Source organism: Ascaphus truei, chromosome 21 (assembly GCF_040206685.1).
Source record: "Ascaphus truei isolate aAscTru1 chromosome 21, aAscTru1.hap1, whole genome shotgun sequence".
In the NCBI taxonomy this organism is placed as follows: Eukaryota; Metazoa; Chordata; class Amphibia; order Anura; family Ascaphidae; genus Ascaphus; species Ascaphus truei.
The window spans coordinates 22,344,109-22,366,311 of NC_134503.1; the positions used below are offsets into that span (position 1 = coordinate 22,344,109).

At 57.7% G+C, this 22,203-nt stretch overlaps 1 protein-coding gene across 3 annotated transcripts in view; it reads left to right on the forward strand.

Moving 5' to 3' along the window:
* The window catches only part of RABGAP1 (RAB GTPase activating protein 1), a 154,329-nt gene that overhangs the window by 49,420 nt on the left and 82,706 nt on the right, over positions 1–22,203 (forward strand). For all 3 annotated transcript variants that reach the window (XM_075579350.1, XM_075579349.1, XM_075579351.1), the window contains 2 exons: positions 16,022–16,115; positions 18,160–18,310. In XM_075579350.1, coding sequence (XP_075435465.1) covers positions 16,022–16,115; positions 18,160–18,310 — 245 coding nt within the window. The remainder of the gene's footprint in view (positions 1–16,021; positions 16,116–18,159; positions 18,311–22,203) is intronic.

Sequence of the window (22,203 nt, forward strand, 5' to 3'; positions counted from 1 at the left end):
AGCGGAGGTCCCTGCATTGAATGTGAATCCCAGCCTGGTAGGATTCACACACCGTGAGTCCCATTCAAATGCAGGGACCCCGCTGTGTAAATCCGATGGGCCACTAGTCTGGCTGCAGGAATCTCACAGCATGGGATGGGTTTAAGTGCAGAATTCTTAAGGCAAGCAGTCTATATCCTGCAGTTGTACTCCTACCTGGGTATTATTACTGCGCCAAGCGTCAGGTATCTAATCCAGATACTCCTACCTGGGTAGTTTTACTGCACCAAGCATCAGGTATCTAATCCAGATACTCCTACCTGGGTATTATTACTGCGCTAAGCGTCACGATTCTTATCCAGATACTCCTACCTGGGAATTACTTCGCCCTGCGTCAGGGCTCTAATCCTGATACTCCTACCTGGGTAGTTTTACTGCGCCAAGCATCAGGTATCTAATCCAGATACTTCTACCTGGGTATTATTACTGCGCCAAGCGTAAGGGCTCTAATCCAGATACTCCTACCTTGGAATTACTGCGCCCTGCGTCAGGGCTCTAATTCAGATACTCCTACCTTGGAATTACTGCGCCCTGCGTCAGGGCTCTAATTCAGATACTCCTACCTGGGTATTATTACTGTGCCAAGCGTCAGGGCTCTAATCCAGATACTCCTACCTGGGTATTATTACTGTGCCACGCGTCAGGATTGTAATCCAGATACTCCTACCTGGGTATTATTACTGCGCCCAGCGTCAGGGCTCTAATCCTGATACTCCTACCTGGGAATTACTGCGCCCAGCGTCGGGGCTCTAATCCGGGGCTCCTACCTGGGTATTATTACTCTGCCACGCGTCAGGATTCTAATCCAGATACTCCTACCATGGTATTATTACTTTGCCAAGCGTCAGCCCTCTAATTCAGATACTCCTACCTGGGTATTATTACTGCGCTAAGCAAAGCCCAGTATTTGTCCCATATAGAGATCCTTTTCGTGTTTTATTCTTGCATATAAATGTCAGACTTAACCCAATATTTATTGCCTCTCAAGGCTTTTTCGGATTTAGTTCAATGTTTTTATCCCATGTCTCCTAACTCTCTACAATTGCCTCTATGGGATAACATTTGATTTAAAATGGAAATATAATTTTTCTGCGCTCCCAGAAAACATCATATCCCTGGTCTCGCTGACTCCAATCTATGTCATATAGCTGGTCTCGCTGACTCCAATCTACGTCATATCGCTGGTCTCCCTGACTCCAATCTATGTCATATCTCTGGTCTCGCTGACTCCAATCTACGTCATATCTCTGGTCTCGCTGACTCCAATCTACGTCATATCTCTGGTCTCGCTGACTCCAATCTATGTCATATCTCTGGTCTCGCTGACTCCAATCTATGTCATATCTCTGGTCTCGCTGACTCCAATCTATGTCATATCTCTGGTCTCGCTGACTCCAATCTACGTCATATCGCTGGTCTCGCTGACTCCAAACTACGTCATATCGCTGGTCTCGCTGACTCCAATCTACGTTATATCGCTGGTCTCGCTGACTCCAATCTACGTCATATCCCTGGTCTCGCTGACTCCAATCTACGTCATATCGCTGGTCTCCCTGACTCCAATCTACGTCATATCGCTGGTCTCACTGACTCCAATCTACGTCATATCGCTGGTCTCGCTGACTCCAATCTACGTCATATCCCTGGTCTCGCTGACTCCAAACTACGTCATATCGCTGGTCTCCCTGACTCCAATCTACGTCATATCGCTGGTCTCGCAGACTCCAATCTATGTCATATCGCTGGTCTCGCTGACTCCAATCTACGTCATATCGCTGGTCTCGCTGACTCCAATCTACGTCATATCGCTGGTCTCGCTGACTCCAATCTACGTCATATCCCTGGTCTCGCTGACTCCAATCTACGTTATATCGCTGGTCTCGCTGACTCCAATCTACGTCATATCGCTGGTCTCGCAGACTCCAATCTACGTCATATCGCTGGTCTCGCTGACTGCAATCTACGTCATATCGCTGGTCTCGCTGACTCCAATCTACGTCATATCGCTGGTCTCGCTGACTCCAATCTACGTCATATCGCTGGTCTCGCTGACTCCAATCTACGTCATATCGCTGGTCTCGCAGACTCCAATCTACGTCATATCGCTGGTCTCGCTGACTCCAATCTACGTCATATCGCTGGTCTCGCAGACTCCAATCTACGTCATATCGCTGGTCTCGCTGACTCCAAACTACGTCATATCGCTGGTCTCGCTGACTCCAATCTGCGTCATATCGCTGGTCTCCCTGACTCCAATCTACGTCATATCGCTGGTCTCGCTGACTCCAATCTACGTCATATCGCTGGTCTCGCTGACTCCAATCTACGTCATATCGCTGGTCTCGCTGACTCCAATCTACGTCATATCGCTGGTCTCGCTGACTCCAATCTACGTCATATCGCTGGTCTCGCTGACTCCAATCTACGTCATATCGCTGGTCTCGCTGACTCCAATCTACGTCATATCGCTGGTCTCGCAGACTCCAATCTACGTCATATCGCTGGTCTCGCTGACTCCAATCTACGTCATATCGCTGGTCTCGCAGACTCCAATCTATGTCATATCGCTGGTCTCGCTGACTCCAATCTACGTCATATCGCTGGTCTCGCTGACTCCAATCTACGTCATATCGCTGGTCTCGCTGACTCCAATCTACGTCATATCCCTGGTCTCGCTGACTCCAATCTACGTTATATCGCTGGTCTCGCTGACTCCAATCTACGTCATATCGCTGGTCTCGCAGACTCCAATCTACGTCATATCGCTGGTCTCGCTGACTGCAATCTACGTCATATCGCTGGTCTCGCAGACTCCAATCTACGTCATATCGCTGGTCTCGCTGACTCCAATCTACGTCATATCGCTGGTCTCGCAGACTCCAATCTACGTCATATCGCTGGTCTCGCTGACTCCAATCTACGTCATATCGCTGGTCTCGATGACTCCAATCTACGTCATATCGCTGGTCTCGCTGACTCCAATCTACGTCATATCGCTGGTCTCGCTGACTCCAATCTACGTCATATCGCTGGTCTCGCAGACTCCAAACTACGTCATATCGCTGGTCTCGCTGACTCCAATCTACGTCATATCGCTGGTCTCCCTGACTCCAATCTACGTCATATCGCTGGTCTCCCTGACTCCAATCTACGTCATATCGCTGGTCTCGCTGACTCCAATCTACGTCATATCGCTGGTCTCGCTGACTCCAATCTACGTCATATCGCTGGTCTCGCTGACTCCAATCTACGTCATATCGCTGGTCTCGCTGACTCCAATCTACGTCATATCGCTGGTCTCGCTGTCTCCAATCTACGTCATATCACTGGTCTCGCAGACTGCAATCTACGTCATATCACTGGTCTCGCTGACTCCAATCTACGTCATATCGCTGGTCTCGCTGACTCCAATCTACGTTACTCCCATAGGGAGGAGTGGCTTAGAGCGTAAAGTCACTGAATGTGAAGCAGGAGAACCTGGTTCAATTCCCGGTGTCGGCTCCTTGTGACCTTGGGTAAGTCACTTTGTCTCCCTGTGCCTCAGGCACCAAAAACATAGATTGTAAGCTCCATGCGGCAGGGACCTGTGTCTGCAAAATGTCTCTGTAGAGCACTGCGTAAAACTAGCAGCGCTATACAAGAACAAACAATTATTATTATTATAACAAGGAAATTGGTACGTTTCTTATTTTCTGCGGCCCAACACCTTTAAAATGTTGGGCGTTCATGTGGAATAAAATGGGATGTGGTACAGAATTACAAACTCCTCTGAAACCCACGCCTGTTCTTTCTAGACGAACCATTTTAATGCGAGATATGCCGGGCCCTTTTGCTAGCCATAAGGTTTATTTCCATCCATTGGACAGACCGTCCTGTTCTCTCTCCCGCTGGTTGGTGGAGACGTGTGCGATTCGTATACAGTTATGACCGAGTATCTGTAATGAAACCGTCCACATGAAATACCCTCCAAGAAATGTATTCTCGGGAATGATTTCAAACTACGACTTTCTGATGGAAAGTTGTCCCTGGTTTTATTTCTCACTTTATCTCGCCCCCAGCGTCCTAACCTGTCGTTTTCTCTGCATTTTGTAATTGAACAAATATATTGTACACATATGTAGGCGATCTCATGTTTTCATTACATGCAGTGTTGTTTTAAGCACATCTTTTTGTATTTGTAATAATGTTAACAGTTGAAGAAGGAATTTGTGGGGTTTTTGTGTTTGTTTTTTTAATGTCGATTTATATATATTTTTCCTTTAATTTTTGTAACGTTTAAAAAAACAAAAAAAAAACACGATCAGGGCGATAAGGAACGGGGGATTTAGGTCAAAACCCAGAAAAAAAATAAATAAATCAACCAGTTCGAGGTGAATAGAAACGTCCCCGCGGTGCCCCCCTCTGCTGTGAGGTGAATAGAAACGTCCCGCGGTGCCTCCCTCTGCTGTGAGGTGAATAGAAACGTCCCGCGGTGCCCCCCTCTGCTGTGAGGTGAATAGAAACGTCCCGCGGTGCCCCCCTCTGCTGTGAGGTGAATAGAAACGTCCCGCGGTGCCTCCCTCTGCTGTGAGGTGAATAGACACGTCCCGCGGTGCCTCCCTCTGCTGTGAGGTGAATAGACACGTCCCTGCGGTGCCCCCCTCTGCTGTGAGGTGAATAGACACGTCCCCGCGGTGCCTCCCTCTGCTGTGAGGTGAATAGAAACGTCCCGCGGTGCCTCCCTCTGCTGTGAGGTGAATAGAAACGTCCCGCGGTGCCTCCCTCTGCTGTGAGGTGAATAGACACGTCCCGCGGTGCCTCCCTCTGCTGTGAGGTGAATAGACACGTCCCCGTGGTGCCCCCCTCTGCTGTGAGGTGAATAGACACGTCCCGCGGTGCCCCCCTCTGCTGTGAGGTGAATAGAAACGTCCCGCGGTGCCCCCCTCTGCTGTTAGGTGAATAGACACGTCCCGCGGTGCCCCCCTCTGCTGTGAGGTGAATAGACACGTCCCGCGGTGCCTCCCTCTGCTGTGAGGTGAATAGACACGTCCCGCGGTGCCCCCCTCTGCTGTGAGGTGAATAGACACGTCCCGCGGTGCCTCCCTCTGCTGTGAGGTGAATAGACACGTCCCGCGGTGCCTCCCTCTGCTGTGAGGTGAATAGAAACGTCCCGCGGTGCCCCCCTCTGCTGTGAGGTGAATAGAAACGTCCCGCGGTGCCTCCCTCTGCTGTGAGGTGAATAGAAACGTCCCGCGGTGCCCCCCTCTGCTGTGAGGTGAATAGACACGTCCCGCGGTGCCCCCCTCTGGTGTGAGGTGAATAGACACGTCCCGCGGTGCCTCCCTCTGCTGTGAGGTGAATAGAAACGTCCCGCGGTGCCCCCCTCTGCTGTGAGGTGAATAGAAACGTCCCGCGGTGCCTCCCTCTGCTGTGAGGTGAATAGACACGTCCCGCGGTGCCCCCCTCTGCTGTGAGGTGAATAGACACGTCCCCGCGGTGCCCCCCTCTGCTGTCAGGTGAATAGACACGTCCCGCGGTGCCCCCCTCTGCTGTGAGGTGAATAGACACGTCCCGCGGTGCCTCCCTCTGCTGTGAGGTGAATAGAAACGCCCCGCGGTGCCCCCCTCTGCTGTGAGGTGAATAGACACGTCCCGCGGTGCCCCCCTCTGCTGTGAGGTGAATAGACACGTCCCCGCGGTGCCCCCCTCTGCTGTGAGGTGAATAGACACGTCCCGCGGTGCCCCCCTCTGCTGTGAGGTGAATAGACACGTCCCGTGGTGCCCCCCTCTGCTGTGAGGTGAATAGAAACGTCCCGCGGTGCCCCCTCTGCTGTGAGGTGAATAGACACGTCCCGCGGTGCCTCCCTCTGCTGTGAGGTGAATAGACACGTCCCACGGTGCCTCCCTCTGCTGTGAGGTGAATAGACATGTCCCGCGGTGCCTCCCTCTGCTGTGAGGTGAATAGAAACGTCCCGCGGTGCCTCCCTCTGCTGTGAGGTGAATAGACACGTCCCGCGGTGCCTCCCTCTGCTGTGAGGTGAATAGAAACGCCCCGCGGTGCCCCCCTCTGCTGTGAGGTGAATAGAAACGTCCCGCGGTGCCTCCCTCTGCTGTGAGGTGAATAGAAACGTCCCGAGGTGCCTCCCTCTGCTGTGAGGTGAATAGACACGTCCCGCGGTGCCTCCCTCTGCTGTGAGGTGAATAGAAACGTCCCGCGGTGCCTCCCTCTGCTGTGAGGTGAATAGAAACGTCCCGCAGTGCCTCCCTCTGCTGTGAGGTGAATAGACACGTCCCGCGGTGCCTCCCTCTGCTGTGAGGTGAATAGACACGTCCCGCGGTGCCTCCCTCTGCTGTGAGGTGAATAGACACGTCCCGCGGTGCCTCCCTCTGCTGTGAGGTGAATAGAAACGTCCCGCGGTGCCTCCCTCTGCTGTGAGGTGAATAGACACGTCCCGCGGTGCCTCCCTCTGCTGTGAGGTGAATAGACACGTCCCGCGGTGCCCCCCTCTGCTGTGAGGTGAATAGAAACGCCCCGCGGTGCCCCCCACCTGCTGTGAGGTGAATAGAAACGTCCCGCGGTGCCTCCCTCTGCTGTGAGGTGAATAGACACGTCCCGCGGTGCCCCCCTCTGCTGTGAGGTGAATAGACACGTCCCCGCGGTGCCCCCCTCTGCTGTGAGGTGAATAGAAACGTCCCGCGGTGCCTCCCTCTGCTGTGAGGTGAATAGAAACGTCCCGCGGTGCCCCCCTCTGCTGTGAGGTGAATAGAAACGTCCCGCGGTGCCCCCCTCTGCTGTGAGGTGAATAGAAACGTCCCGCGGTGCCTCCCTCTGCTGTGAGGTGAATAGACACGTCCCGCGGTGCCTCCCTCTGCTGTGAGGTGAATAGACACGTCCCTGCGGTGCCCCCCTCTGCTGTGAGGTGAATAGACACGTCCCCGCGGTGCCTCCCTCTGCTGTGAGGTGAATAGAAACGTCCCGCGGTGCCTCCCTCTGCTGTGAGGTGAATAGACACGTCCCGCGGTGCCTCCCTCTGCTGTGAGGTGAATAGACACGTCCCGCGGTGCCCCCCTCTGCTGTGAGGTGAATAGACACGTCCCGCGGTGCCCCCCTCTGCTGTGAGGTGAATAGACACGTCCCGCGGTGCCTCCCTCTGCTGTGAGGTGAATAGACACGTCCCGCGGTGCCTCCCTCTGCTGTGAGGTGAATAGAAACGTCCCGCGGTGCCCCCCTCTGCTGTGAGGTGAATAGAAACGTCCCGCGGTGCCTCCCTCTGCTGTGAGGTGAATAGAAACGTCCCGCGGTGCCCCCCTCTGCTGTGAGGTGAATAGACACGTCCTGCGGTGCCCCCCTCTGCTGTGAGGTGAATAGACACGTCCCGCGGTGCCTCCCTCTGCTGTGAGGTGAATAGAAACGTCCCGCGGTGCCCCCCTCTGCTGTGAGGTGAATAGAAACGTCCCGCGGTGCCTCCCTCTGCTGTGAGGTGAATAGACACGTCCCGCGGTGCCCCCCTCTGCTGTGAGGTGAATAGACACGTCCCCGCGGTGCCCCCCTCTGCTGTGAGGTGAATAGACACGTCCCGCGGTGCCCCCCTCTGCTGTGAGGTGAATAGACACGTCCCGCGGTGCCTCCCTCTGCTGTGAGGTGAATAGAAACGCCCCGCGGTGCCCCCCTCTGCTGTGAGGTGAATAGACACGTCCCGCGGTGCCCCCCTCTGCTGTGAGGTGAATAGACACGTCCCCGCGGTGCCCCCCTCTGCTGTGAGGTGAATAGACACGTCCCGCGGTGCCCCCCTCTGCTGTGAGGTGAATAGACACGTCCCGTGGTGCCCCCCTCTGCTGTGAGGTGAATAGAAACGTCCCGCGGTGCCCCCTCTGCTGTGAGGTGAATAGACACGTCCCGCGGTGCCTCCCTCTGCTGTGAGGTGAATAGACACGTCCCTGCGGTGCCCCCCTCTGCTGTGAGGTGAATAGACACGTCCCGCGGTGCCCCCCTCTGCTGTGAGGTGAATAGACACGTCCCCGCGGTGCCCCCCTCTGCTGTGAGGTGAATAGACACGTCCCCGCGGTGCCCCCCTCTGCTGTCAGGTGAATAGACACGTCCCGCGGTGCCCCCCTCTGCTGTGAGGTGAATAGACACGTCCCGCGGTGCCTCCCTCTGCTGTGAGGTGAATAGAAACGCCCCGCGGTGCCCCCCTCTGCTGTGAGGTGAATAGACACGTCCCGCGGTGCCCCCCTCTGCTGTGAGGTGAATAGACACGTCCCCGCGGTGCCCCCCTCTGCTGTGAGGTGAATAGACACGTCCCGCGGTGCCCCCCTCTGCTGTGAGGTGAATAGACACGTCCCGTGGTGCCCCCCTCTGCTGTGAGGTGAATAGAAACGTCCCGCGGTGCCCCCTCTGCTGTGAGGTGAATAGACACGTCCCGCGGTGCCTCCCTCTGCTGTGAGGTGAATAGACACGTCCCACGGTGCCTCCCTCTGCTGTGAGGTGAATAGACATGTCCCGCGGTGCCTCCCTCTGCTGTGAGGTGAATAGAAACGTCCCGCGGTGCCTCCCTCTGCTGTGAGGTGAATAGACACGTCCCGCGGTGCCTCCCTCTGCTGTGAGGTGAATAGAAACGCCCCGCGGTGCCCCCCTCTGCTGTGAGGTGAATAGAAACGTCCCGCGGTGCCTCCCTCTGCTGTGAGGTGAATAGAAACGTCCCGAGGTGCCTCCCTCTGCTGTGAGGTGAATAGACACGTCCCGCGGTGCCTCCCTCTGCTGTGAGGTGAATAGAAACGTCCCGCGGTGCCTCCCTCTGCTGTGAGGTGAATAGAAACGTCCCGCAGTGCCTCCCTCTGCTGTGAGGTGAATAGACACGTCCCGCGGTGCCTCCCTCTGCTGTGAGGTGAATAGACACGTCCCGCGGTGCCTCCCTCTGCTGTGAGGTGAATAGACACGTCCCGCGGTGCCTCCCTCTGCTGTGAGGTGAATAGAAACGTCCCGCGGTGCCTCCCTCTGCTGTGAGGTGAATAGACACGTCCCGCGGTGCCTCCCTCTGCTGTGAGGTGAATAGACACGTCCCGCGGTGCCCCCCTCTGCTGTGAGGTGAATAGAAACGCCCCGCGGTGCCCCCCACCTGCTGTGAGGTGAATAGAAACGTCCCGCGGTGCCTCCCTCTGCTGTGAGGTGAATAGACACGTCCCGCGGTGCCCCCCTCTGCTGTGAGGTGAATAGACACGTCCCCGCGGTGCCCCCCTCTGCTGTGAGGTGAATAGAAACGTCCCGCGGTGCCTCCCTCTGCTGTGAGGTGAATAGAAACGTCCCGCGGTGCCCCCCTCTGCTGTGAGGTGAATAGAAACGTCCCGCGGTGCCCCCCTCTGCTGTGAGGTGAATAGAAACGTCCCGCGGTGCCTCCCTCTGCTGTGAGGTGAATAGACACGTCCCGCGGTGCCTCCCTCTGCTGTGAGGTGAATAGACACGTCCCTGCGGTGCCCCCCTCTGCTGTGAGGTGAATAGACACGTCCCCGCGGTGCCTCCCTCTGCTGTGAGGTGAATAGAAACGTCCCGCGGTGCCTCCCTCTGCTGTGAGGTGAATAGACACGTCCCGCGGTGCCTCCCTCTGCTGTGAGGTGAATAGACACGTCCCGCGGTGCCCCCCTCTGCTGTGAGGTGAATAGACACGTCCCGCGGTGCCCCCCTCTGCTGTGAGGTGAATAGACACGTCCCGCGGTGCCTCCCTCTGCTGTGAGGTGAATAGACACGTCCCGCGGTGCCTCCCTCTGCTGTGAGGTGAATAGAAACGTCCCGCGGTGCCCCCCTCTGCTGTGAGGTGAATAGAAACGTCCCGCGGTGCCTCCCTCTGCTGTGAGGTGAATAGAAACGTCCCGCGGTGCCCCCCTCTGCTGTGAGGTGAATAGACACGTCCTGCGGTGCCCCCCTCTGCTGTGAGGTGAATAGACACGTCCCGCGGTGCCTCCCTCTGCTGTGAGGTGAATAGAAACGTCCCGCGGTGCCCCCCTCTGCTGTGAGGTGAATAGAAACGTCCCGCGGTGCCTCCCTCTGCTGTGAGGTGAATAGACACGTCCCGCGGTGCCCCCCTCTGCTGTGAGGTGAATAGACACGTCCCCGCGGTGCCCCCCTCTGCTGTGAGGTGAATAGACACGTCCCGCGGTGCCCCCCTCTGCTGTGAGGTGAATAGACACGTCCCGCGGTGCCTCCCTCTGCTGTGAGGTGAATAGAAACGCCCCGCGGTGCCCCCCTCTGCTGTGAGGTGAATAGACACGTCCCGCGGTGCCCCCCTCTGCTGTGAGGTGAATAGACACGTCCCCGCGGTGCCCCCCTCTGCTGTGAGGTGAATAGACACGTCCCGCGGTGCCCCCCTCTGCTGTGAGGTGAATAGACACGTCCCGTGGTGCCCCCCTCTGCTGTGAGGTGAATAGAAACGTCCCGCGGTGCCCCCTCTGCTGTGAGGTGAATAGACACGTCCCGCGGTGCCTCCCTCTGCTGTGAGGTGAATAGACACGTCCCACGGTGCCTCCCTCTGCTGTGAGGTGAATAGACACGTCCCGCGGTGCCTCCCTCTGCTGTGAGGTGAATAGAAACGCCCCGCGGTGCCCCCCTCTGCTGTGAGGTGAATAGAAACGTCCCGCGGTGCCTCCCTCTGCTGTGAGGTGAATAGAAACGTCCCGAGGTGCCTCCCTCTGCTGTGAGGTGAATAGACACGTCCCGCGGTGCCTCCCTCTGCTGTGAGGTGAATAGAAACGTCCCGCGGTGCCTCCCTCTGCTGTGAGGTGAATAGAAACGTCCCGCGGTGCCTCCCTCTGCTGTGAGGTGAATAGACACGTCCCGCGGTGCCTCCCTCTGCTGTGAGGTGAATAGACACGTCCCGCGGTGCCTCCCTCTGCTGTGAGGTGAATAGACACGTCCCGCGGTGCCTCCCTCTGCTGTGAGGTGAATAGAAACGTCCCGCGGTGCCTCCCTCTGCTGTGAGGTGAATAGACACGTCCCGCGGTGCCTCCCTCTGCTGTGAGGTGAATAGACACGTCCCGCGGTGCCCCCCTCTGCTGTGAGGTGAATAGAAACGCCCCGCGGTGCCCCCCTCCTGCTGTGAGGTGAATAGAAACGTCCCGCGGTGCCTCCCTCTGCTGTGAGGTGAATAGACACGTCCCGCGGTGCCCCCCTCTGCTGTGAGGTGAATAGACACGTCCCCGCGGTGCCCCCCTCTGCTGTGAGGTGAATAGACACGTCCCGCGGTGCCTCCCTCTGCTGTGAGGTGAATAGAAACGCCCCGCGGTGCCCCCCTCTGCTGTGAGGTGAATAGAAACGTCCCGCGGTGCCTCCCTCTGCTGTGAGGTGAATAGAAACGTCCCGCGGTGCCTCCCTCTGCTGTGAGGTGAATAGACACGTCCCGCGGTGCCCCCCTCTGCTGTGAGGTGAATAGACACGTCCCGTGGTGCCCCCCTCTGCTGTGAGGTGAATAGAAACGTCCCGCGGTGCCCCCTCTGCTGTGAGGTGAATAGACACGTCCCGCGGTGCCTCCCTCTGCTGTGAGGTGAATAGACACGTCCCGCGGTGCCTCCCTCTGCTGTGAGGTGAATAGACACGTCCCGCGGTGCCTCCCTCTGCTGTGAGGTGAATAGAAACGTCCCGCGGTGCCTCCCTCTGCTGTGAGGTGAATAGACACGTCCCGCGGTGCCTCCCTCTGCTGTGAGGTGAATAGAAACGCACCGCGGTGCCCCCCTCTGCTGTGAGGTGAATAGAAACGTCCCGCGGTGCCTCCCTCTGCTGTGAGGTGAATAGAAACGTCCCGCGGTGCCTCCCTCTGCTGTGAGGTGAATAGACACGTCCCGCGGTGCCTCCCTCTGCTGTGAGGTGAATAGAAACGTCCCGCGGTGCCTCCCTCTGCTGTGAGGTGAATAGAAACGTCCCGCGGTGCCTCCCTCTGCTGTGAGGTGAATAGACACGTCCCGCGGTGCCTCCCTCTGCTGTGAGGTGAATAGATACGTCCCGCGGTGCCTCCCTCTGCTGTGAGGTGAATAGACACGTCCCGCGGTGCCTCCCTCTGCTGTGAGGTGAATAGAAACGTCCCGCGGTGCCTCCCTCTGCTGTGAGGTGAATAGACACGTCCCGCGGTGCCTCCCTCTGCTGTGAGGTGAATAGACACGTCCCGCGGTGCCCCCCTCTGCTGTGAGGTGAATAGAAACGCCCCGCGGTGCCCCCCTCCTGCTGTGAGGTGAATAGAAACGTCCCGCGGTGCCTCCCTCTGCTGTGAGGTGAATAGACACGTCCCGCGGTGCCCCCCTCTGCTGTGAGGTGAATAGAAACGTCCCGCGGTGCCTCCCTCTGCTGTGAGGTGAATAGAAACGTCCCGCGGTGCCCCCCTCTGCTGTGAGGTGAATAGACACGTCCCGCGGTGCCCCCCTCTGCTGTGAGGTGAATAGAAACGTCCCGCGGTGCCTCCCTCTGCTGTGAGGTGAATAGACACGCCCCGCGGTGCCCCCTCTGCTGTGAGGTGAATAGACACGTCCCTCGGTGCCCCCCTCTGCTGTGAGGTGAATAGAAACGTCCCGCGGTGCCCCCCTCTGCTGTGAGGTGAATAGAAACGTCCCGCGGTGCACCCCTCTGCTGTGAGGTGAATAGACACGCCCCGCGGTGCCCCCCTCTGCTGTGAGGTGAATAGACACGCCCCGCGGTGCCCCCTCTGCTGTGAGGTGAATAGAAACGTCCCGCGGTGCCTCCCTCTGCTGTGAGGTGAATAGAAACGCCCCGCGGTGCCTCCCTCTGCTGTGGTGAATAGACACGTCCCGCGGTGCCCCCTTCTGCTGTGAATTGAATAGACACGCCCCGCGGTGCCTCCCTCTGCTGTGAGGTGAATAGACACGCCCCGCGGTGCCCCCTCTGCTGTGAGGTCTGGCGGGGAGTTCATGGAGAGTTTAGGCCAACTCCAGTTCTCAAGGGCCACCAACATTCATGGTTTTGGGATAGCCCTGCTTCAAAATGACAGCCACCTGTGCTGAAGCAGGGATAGCCCTGTGAAAGATTGCATCACAATTTTCTAAGACCAAATCCTGGCCTATTGGTGGCCCTTGAGGACTGGAGTTGGCCGCCCCTGGTTTAAACAGACCCCCAACCGTAAAGCACAAGACCGAAGGCTACAACTCGCATTTAGCACGGGTTCCTTCCTAAGGGGCGTGTTATTCTGTCAGGCGGAGTGAAGCAGCTCGCTGGGCTCGGTGCCAGGGGAAGCACGCACGTTACATGTGAGCAGAGAAAGGACACGCTGAGCCCTGACCAGCTCCATCCCATGGCAGGATTATGTGACAGGAACTGCAGCTATCCGCTGATTCCCTGCCTGAATGTGCTGACCTTTCACAGCCAGTCACATGCTGCCTTTGTCATTTCATGGCAACTCCCTGACCCAAATCATAGCTGGTTCTGGGTTTTCCTCCGGTGAGGCAGAGAAGGTTGAACCTTTCTTGGTATTTTCTTTCCATACTGAGACACACCGAAGCTCTGTGAGTTTCCTGTATAAGGAGGTGAACACAAACCCCCATGTAAAAAAAAAGAAATACAATAAGTGCAATCGCATAAAGATTAAAAATGCTATAATTACCACATATACTGGAGGGTATAGACCCTCACAATCTAACTTTCCCTGACTCAGTCTGCAGCCAGAAGGTCTACCGCTCCACGGGCTGGTAACGAAAGATTTCCCAAAAAGACAAACCTCCATGTGCCCGTGTAACTGGCACAGTGATTATTACACCGCGCGCCCGTGTAACTGGCGCGGTGATTATTACACCGCGCGCCCGTGTAACTGGCGCCGTGATTATTACACCGCGCGCCCGTGTAACTGGCGCGGTGATTATTACACCGCGCCCGTGTAACTGGCGCGGTGATTATTACACCGCGCGCCCGTGTAACTGGCGCGGTGATTATTACACCGCGCGCCCGGGTAACCGGCGCGGTGATTATTACACCGCGCGCCCGGGTAACCGGCGCGGTGATTATTACACCGCGCGCCCGTGTAACCGGCGCGGTGATTATTACACCGCGCGCCCGGGTAACCGGCGCGGTGATTATTACACCGCGCGCCCGGGTAACCGGCGCGGTGATTATTACACCGCGCGCCCGGGTAACCGGCGCGGTGATTATTACACCGCGCGCCCGGGTAACCGGCGCGGTGATTATTACACCGCGCGCCCGGGTAACCGGCGCGGTGATTATTACACCGCGCGCCCGGGTAACCGGCGCGGTGATTATTACACCGCGCGCCCGGGTAACCGGCGCGGTGATTATTTCACCGCGCGCCCGGGTAACCGGCGCGGTGATTATTACACCGCGCGCCCGGGTAACCGGCGCGGTGATTATTACACCGCGCGCCCGGGTAACCGGCGCGGTGATTATTACACCGCGCGCCCGGGTAACCGGCGCGTTGATTATTACACCGCGCGCCCGGGTAACCGGCGCGGTGATTATTACACCGCGCGCCCGGGTAACCGTCGCGGTGATTATTACACCGCGCGTCCGGGTAACCGGCGCGGTGATTATTACACCGCGCGCCCGGGTAACCGGCGCGGTGATTATTACACCGCGCGCCCGGGTAACCGGCGCGGTGATTATTACACCGCGCGCCCGGGTAACCGGCGCGGTGATTATTACACCGCGCGCCCGGGTAACCGGCGCGGTGATTATTACACCGCGCGCCCGCGTAACCGGCGCGGTGATTATTACACCGCGCGCCCGGGTAACCGGCGCGGTGATTATTACACCGCGCGCCCGCGTAACCGGCGCGGTGATTATTACACCGCGCGCCCGCGTAACCGGCGCGGTGATTATTACACCGCGCGCCCGCGTAACCGGCACGGTGATTATTACACCGCGCGCCCGCGTAACCGGCACGGTGATTATCCCTGCCGACATCCATGTCAGCGCGACACCCCCTGAGTAACGCAACCCAGAGGAGAAGCGCTACGGCAGGAGAAATAGTGCCGCGGTACAACACCGGCTCCAGAGGCGGCTCCCACTCCGGGGACCCAGAGGAGGATACCAGACCGACCTTCTCTGGGGGGCGAACATCATCCCCAATATCGGGCACCGCAGTTTAAACAGCTCACAGGCAAAGTTATTTTGTTTTCCATGTGATTATTCAGCATGTAAATAACACACATTATTTGCTACAAAGCGCCCCTTTTCTTGTTTGCTATTGTCACTATGGGAGGGGTTATCCTTCACCTTGGGGCAGCTTCACACAGCATATCATTCACCTTGGACTGGACACGATCCAGCCGTACACGAGCAAGTACTGCTCCATCGGACACCGTGGGGCATGAATACAACCCCTGTTTAATCAGTTGTGTCTTACGAATTCAGCCATTGTTAAGAAGCCGCTGTATTAGATACACATTGAAATAACACCGCACGGTTTATATGGTTCATGTAACACAGACATAATATTGTTTAGATAGATTATTATCTATTAAGGTTTTACTGTAGGAACGGTTATCCCGCACATAGGTTGTGTCCAACACTCATCCCACATCTACAGGGTAACCCATCACCAAACCAGTGTATAGTCACGGATGTGTGTCACGCGGCCGCATGCTATGTGCACAGCGTCAGCGTGTGTGCTGTGTGCTGTGTGTCGCGCGTCAGCGTGTGTGCTGTGTGTCGCGCGTCAGCGTGTGTGCTGTGTGTCGTGCGTCCGCGTGCTTTGCGCACAGCGTCCGCGTGCGTGCTATGCGCACAGCGTCAGAGGGAGTCCTGAGCAGCCGTCTGTGTCCTGTTCTTTCTATTAACAGGAGTCTTACACCTCCGCTTCTCATCTAACAGGGAGTGGGGGGGCTGAGATTAGTCTGGCTCCAAACTTCTAGGCGCATGTGTAACATGCTGTGAATCTGCTCTGCCCCCTTCCCATGGCTAGGACTGGCCTCCTGCAGCGCAGGCAGCGGCCTCATGGCGTAGCGAGTGGGATAGTACATGCAGATACATGTGGGATGGGTCTGAACGTGCTGCTGTTCCCCAGATAACGATGAACCTCTCCTGAGCGGCTCCGGAGACGTCTCCAAGGAATGTGCCGAGAAAATCCTGGAGACGTGGGGAGATCTTCTAACCAAATGGTACTTACCTGTAATACCCGTAGTATCTCGTGTGTAACACTGCGCAGTAGGTTATTTATTTGGGGTAGTGATGCTGTAAATAGTGACGTGCAGGGTGATGCTTATTGATAAATGGTACCATTTAGGTATGTATGGTGAGAGGTGGTACCGTGCGGGGATGTATGGTGGCACAGTGTGGTGATGTATGGTGAGAGGTGGCACTGTGCGGGGATGTATGGTGAGAGGTGGCACTGTGCGGGGATGTATGGTGAGAGGTGGCACTGTGCGGTGATGTATGGTGGTACCGTGCGGGGGTGTATGGTGAGAGGTGGTACCGTGCGGGGATGTATGGTGAGAGGTGGTACCGTGCGGGGATGTATTGTGGTACCGTGCGGGGATGTATGGTGAGAGGCGGCACTGTGTGGGGATGTATGGTGAGAGGCGGCACTGTGTGGGGATGTATGGTGGTACCGTGCGGGGATTTTTGGTGAGAGGTGGTACCGTGCGGGGATGTATGGTGAGAGGTGGTACCGTGCGGGGATGTATGGTGAGAGGTGGTACCGTGCGGGGATGTGTACGCGCAGAGGGGTGGGAGGGGACGCGCAGAGGGACGGCGGGTGGGAGAGGGGGACGCGCAGAGGGACGGCGGGTGGGAGGGGGGGACGCGCAGAGGGACGGCGGGTGGGAGGGGGGGACGCGCAGAGAGATGGCGGGTGGGACGCGCAGAGGAACGGCGGGTGGGAGGGGACGCGCAGAGGAACGGCGGGTGGGAGGGGACGCGCAGAGGGATGGCGGGTGGGAGGGGACGCGCAGAGGGACGGCGCGTGGGATGTGACCCGCGCATAGGGACGGCGGGTGGGAGGGGGGACGCGCAGAGGGACGGCGGGTGGGAGGGGGGACGCGCAGAGGGACGGCGGGTGGGAGTGTGGACGCGCAGAGGGACGGCGGGTGGGAGGGGGGACGCGCAGAGGGACGGCGGGTGGGAGGGGGGACGCGCAGAGGGACGGCGGGTGGGAGGGGACGCGCAGGGGGACGGCGGGTGGGAGGGGACGCGCAGGGGGGCGGCGGGTGGGAGGGGACGCGCAGGGGGACGGCGGGTGGGAGGGGACGCGCAGGGGGGCGGCGGGTGGGAGGGGACGCGCAGGGGGACGGCGGGTGGGAGGGGACGCGCAGGGGGGCGGCGGGTGGGAGGGGACGCGCAGGGGGGGCGGCGGGTGGGAGGGGACGCGCAGGGGGGGCGGCGGGTGGGAGGGGACGCGCAGGGGGGGCGGCGGGTGGGAGGGGACGCGCAGGGGGGGCGGCGGGTGGGAGGGGACGCGCAGGGGGGCGGCGGGTGGGAGGGGACGCGCAGAGGGACGGCGGGTGGGAGGGGACGCGCAGGGGGGCGGCGGGTGGGAGGGGACGCGCAGGGGGGCGGCGGGTGGGAGGGGACGCGCAGGGGGACGGCGGGTGGGAGGGGACGCGCAGGGGGACGGCGGGTGGGAGGGGACGCGCAGAGGATGTTTACATGAGTTCTTCAGGAACACGTAGACAGTTTGATAAGCTTGTTGCCTGAAGAAATACCCCAAAGATGTTCTGACCCGCCCGCCTGACTGCTCGGGCCCCACTGACTGACTGACTGACTGACTGCTTGGGCCCCACTGACTGACTGACTGCTCGGGCCCCACTGACTGACTGACTGCTCGGGCCCCACTGACTGACTGACTGACTGACTGACTGACTGACTGACTGACTGCTTGGGCCCCACTGACTGACTGACTGACTGACTGACTGACTGACTGCTCGGGCCCCACTGACTGACTGACTGCTCGGGCCCCACTGACTGACTGACTGCTCGGGCCCCACTGACTGACTGACTGCTCGGGCCCCACTGACTGACTGACTGACTGACTGACTGACTGACTGACTGCTTGGGCCCCACTGACTGCTCGGACCCCACTGACTGCTCGGACCCCACTGACTGCTCGGACCCCACTGACTGCTCGGACCCAGGGTACAGGGAGAATACTGCACCGTGACTCCCGGTCCGTCTGTCTCCTCCTCACACGTGTCTGATTTACTTCAGGCACCTGCATCTGAACGTTCGGCCCAAGCAGCTGTCGGCGCTGGTGAGGAGCGGCGTTCCCGAGGCCCTGAGGGGGGAGGTGTGGCAGCTACTCGCAGGGTGTCACAACAACGATTACCTGGTGGAGAAATACCGTCTGCTCATCACTAAGGTAAGATGGGGGTCCCGCGGTCTGCCGGAGCGGCGCTGCGGGGAGAGTTTGGGCGCTTTGTGTTACATTGGGCTCCGTCGCTGCTGGAGATTGGGGACACTGGGGTACAAGGTGCAGACATCACCACTAACCTATGGCAACCTCTCAGTTATTGAGATTCTCCCCCCTCCTCGTGTGCTATGCGTGTGACAGTGAAGGAGAGGCGTGTGCTGCGCGTGTGACAGTGAAGGAGAGGCGTGTGACAGTGAAGGAGAGGCGTGTGACAGTGAAGGAGAGGCGTGTGACAGTGAAGGAGAGGCGTGTGACAGTGAAGGAGAGGCGTGTGCTGCGCGTGTGACAGTGAAGGAGAGGCGTGTGCTCATATGACAGTGAAGGAGAGGCGTGTGACAGTGAAGGAGAGGCGTGTGCTACGCGTGTGACAGTGAAAGAGAGGCGTGTGCTACGCATGTGACCGTGTGAAGGAGAGGTGTGTGCTGCGCATGTGACCGTGTGAAGGAGAGGTGTGTGCTGCGCATGTGACAGTGAAGGAGAGGCGTGTTCTACGCTTGTGACAGTGTGAAGATGTGTGTGTTACGCATGTGACCATAAAGGAGAGGCGTGTGCTGTGCATGTGACAGTGTGAAGGAGAGCCGTGTGCTACTCATGTGACTGTGTGAAGGAGAGGCGTGTGCTGTGCACGTGACAGTGTGAAGATGTGTGTGTTACGCATGTGACAGTGTGAAGGAGAGGTGTGTGACAGTGTGAAGGAGAGGGGTGTGCTGTGCATGTGACAGTGTGAAGGAGAGGCGTGTGCTACGCGTGTGCCAGTGTGAAGGAGAGGCGTGTGCTGTGCATGTGACAGTGTGAAGGAGAGGCGTGTGCTACGCGTGTGACAGTGTGAAGGAGAGGTGTGTGCTGCGCATGTGACAGTGTGAAGGAGAGGCGTGTGCTGCTCATGTGACCGTGTGAAGGAGAGGCGTGTGCTGCTCATGTGACAGTGTGAAGGAGAGGCGTGTGCTGCTCATGTGACCGTGTGAAGGAGAGGTGTGTGCTGCGCATGTGACAGTGTGAAGGAGAGGCGTGTGCTGCGCATGTGACCGTGTGAAGGAGAGGTGTGTGCTGCGCATGTGACAGTGTGAAGGAGAGGCGTGTGCTACGCGTGTGACCGTGTGAAGGAGAGGTGTGTGCGGCGCATGTGACAGTGTGAAGGAGAGGCGTGTGCTACGCGTGTGACAGTGTGAAGGAGAGGTGTGTGCTGTGCATGTGACAGTGTGAAGGAGAGGCGTGTGCTGCGCGTGTGACAGTGTGAAGGAGAGGTGTGTGCTGCGCATGTGACCGTGTGAAGGAGAGGTGTGTGCTGTGCATGTGACAGTGTGAAGGAGAGGCGTGTGCTGCGCGTGTGACAGTGAAAGAGAGGCGTGTGCTGCGCATGTGACAGTGTGAAGGAGAGGCGTGTGCTGCGCATGTGACAGTGTGAAGGAGAGGCGTGTGCTGCTCATGGGACTGTGAAGGAGAGGCGTGTGCTGCGCATGTAACAGTGTGAAGGAGAGGCGTGTGCTACTCATGTGGCAGTGTGAAGGAGAGGCGTGTGCTACACGTGGCAGTTTGAAGGAGAGACGTGTGCTGCTCATGTGACTGGAGGAGACGCGTGTGCTACGCGTGTGGCAGTGTGAAGGAGAGGCGTGTCATACGCAGGTGTCAGTGTGGAGAGGCGTGTGCTTCGCATGTGACAGTGTGAAGGAGAGGTGTGTGCTACACATGTGGCAGAGGGAAGTAGAGGCGTGTGATACGCATGTGACTGAAGGAGAGGCGTGTGCTACGCATGTGATAGTGTGAAGGAGAGGCGTGTGCTACACATGTGGCAGAGGGAAGGAGAGGCGTGTGATACGCATGTGACTGAAGGAGAGGCGTGTGCTACGCATGTGGCTGAAGGAGAGGCGTGTCCTTTTGTGACCGTGTGAAGGAGAGGCGTGTGCTGCGCATGTGACGGTGTGAAGGAGAGGCGTGTGCTGCTCATGTGACGGTGTGAAGGAGAGGCGTGTGGGCCCATGTGACAGTGTGAAGGAGAGGCGTGTGCTACGCATGTGACAGTGTGAAGAAAACCTAAGATCATTGCCACGTGCTCCCTAACCCCGTCGCTGCCAGCGCGGGCGTTACGTTAACCCCTTGTTATTTTGCATGTATAGCAGCAAACGTGAATGATGTAAATAGATGAGCATGCACTGAACCTACCGTGTGTCAGGGGTGAGCAGACTTTTTATGCTGAGCCCCCCTTTTCATCCATGACATTTCTCGGGGGCCCCCCTGCCTGATGTAATCAAATCACATGGAAAATAAAACCTTTATTAAACGGCATGCAATGTAAGTACGTCCCAATACTTACATATTTCAGCATTTTTAAAACCTTTAAACATTACAAAGTAAGTGTTTTTTTTTAGTAACATGGCGCGGATCCGCTCATTTTATCTATGGCTGGGATTATGGTGCTGGCGTCGCTGCGTGCACGCACTCGTCTGCTCGCGCCCCGGCAACCACTCTGCTGTATTTTCTTATGGGAGCTGTGCCCCGCGCCTGCGCGCCTGCCGGCAGAGAGGAGCGTCGACGCGGCCGCGTTGTGAAAATACAACAAATATATTTTCAGGCGGCTGCCACGTGGCGGCGTGTGAGCCGATTCAGCTTCGCGAGGCCCCCGCCACGCGTCTACAATCTCCTGCAGCCACGTTCACAAATGGCTGGGGCTGCAGGAGTGCACGCGGTGGCGGCGCTCGTCCGCACGCGGCTGCGCAGGGACCTATAATCCCAGCGTTATTGTCACATTCCTTGCATTTCACTTCTAACATGTGGAGCTGTGACATGTTCCTGAGATGTGCCACGCCGGCGGGATACCACTGTGGGATCACGATCTGTTTATTTTAGTGTTTGTTGGTATCTGGTAATATTAGTTTTTTTCTGGTGGACTGTCAATATCACAAAGCCAATCCATTTGGGGGGACATCCATCCTCCGCTTTGCCATCTCCCTGCCCTCTTCCCCCCCTTTTTTGTTCCTTCTCCATTTGCCCTTTTCCCCCTGCTCTTTAGCCTTCCCCGGTGTCGCCCACCCTCCTGCAGTACCTGCCAGTATTATTTATCCGTTTTTAACGTTGTGTTTTAACTTTTTTTTTTAGTATTATTTTATTGCCTTCAAAGTAACATTTAGATAGCGGCAGCTTAGCCGTTCAAATGTCAGCTGTGCAGAGGGTCACCGCAAATCCGGGAGCCAGCGGAGAGCAGGATCAGAGTGTTACAGCAGGGCAGACACTGGGAGGGGCATTCCACGCCACAGCGCTGGCTCACGCCCCTCCCCTGACGCCCTACACTGGCCTCTTCTGATGATTCTCACGTGCAGCCGTACCTCCGCCACGCGCGCGCGCGCACTCACACCATCAAGTTTGGCCAGCTACCCGCTCCCCCACGTACACCAACCCCCAGCCACATAAACATTTTCGGCCACGTGCCACTTAAAAAACTCTTGCGCACCCCTGCCGTATGTCATGTGTTTCACGGGGATGCTTGGTGGCATTGGGACAAGACACGTCTCTGCACCCCGTATTCGTGCCGGATAAATGTGCTGTCATTGCAGAATTGGCGCAGGAGGGACATGTCTGTCACAGACGTGTTTCCAAGCCACACGCTGATGTGCTTCAGTAATGCCTTCATCTTGTGCTGCCGGGCATTTATTTAGCATTTATACATCTCTATCCTTGTGTATTCTGCGCACGGCGCAGGCGATGCCTCGTGGGTTGGGTACAAGCTCCGAGCATCAGTTCTGCCTTCCTGCTCATCATGCGTCACGCTCGATGGATGCACACGGTATCTGTATGTTGGCACAGGTGTAGAAAACAAGAAACGTGAAACCGCGCGCTTCTATTAGTGA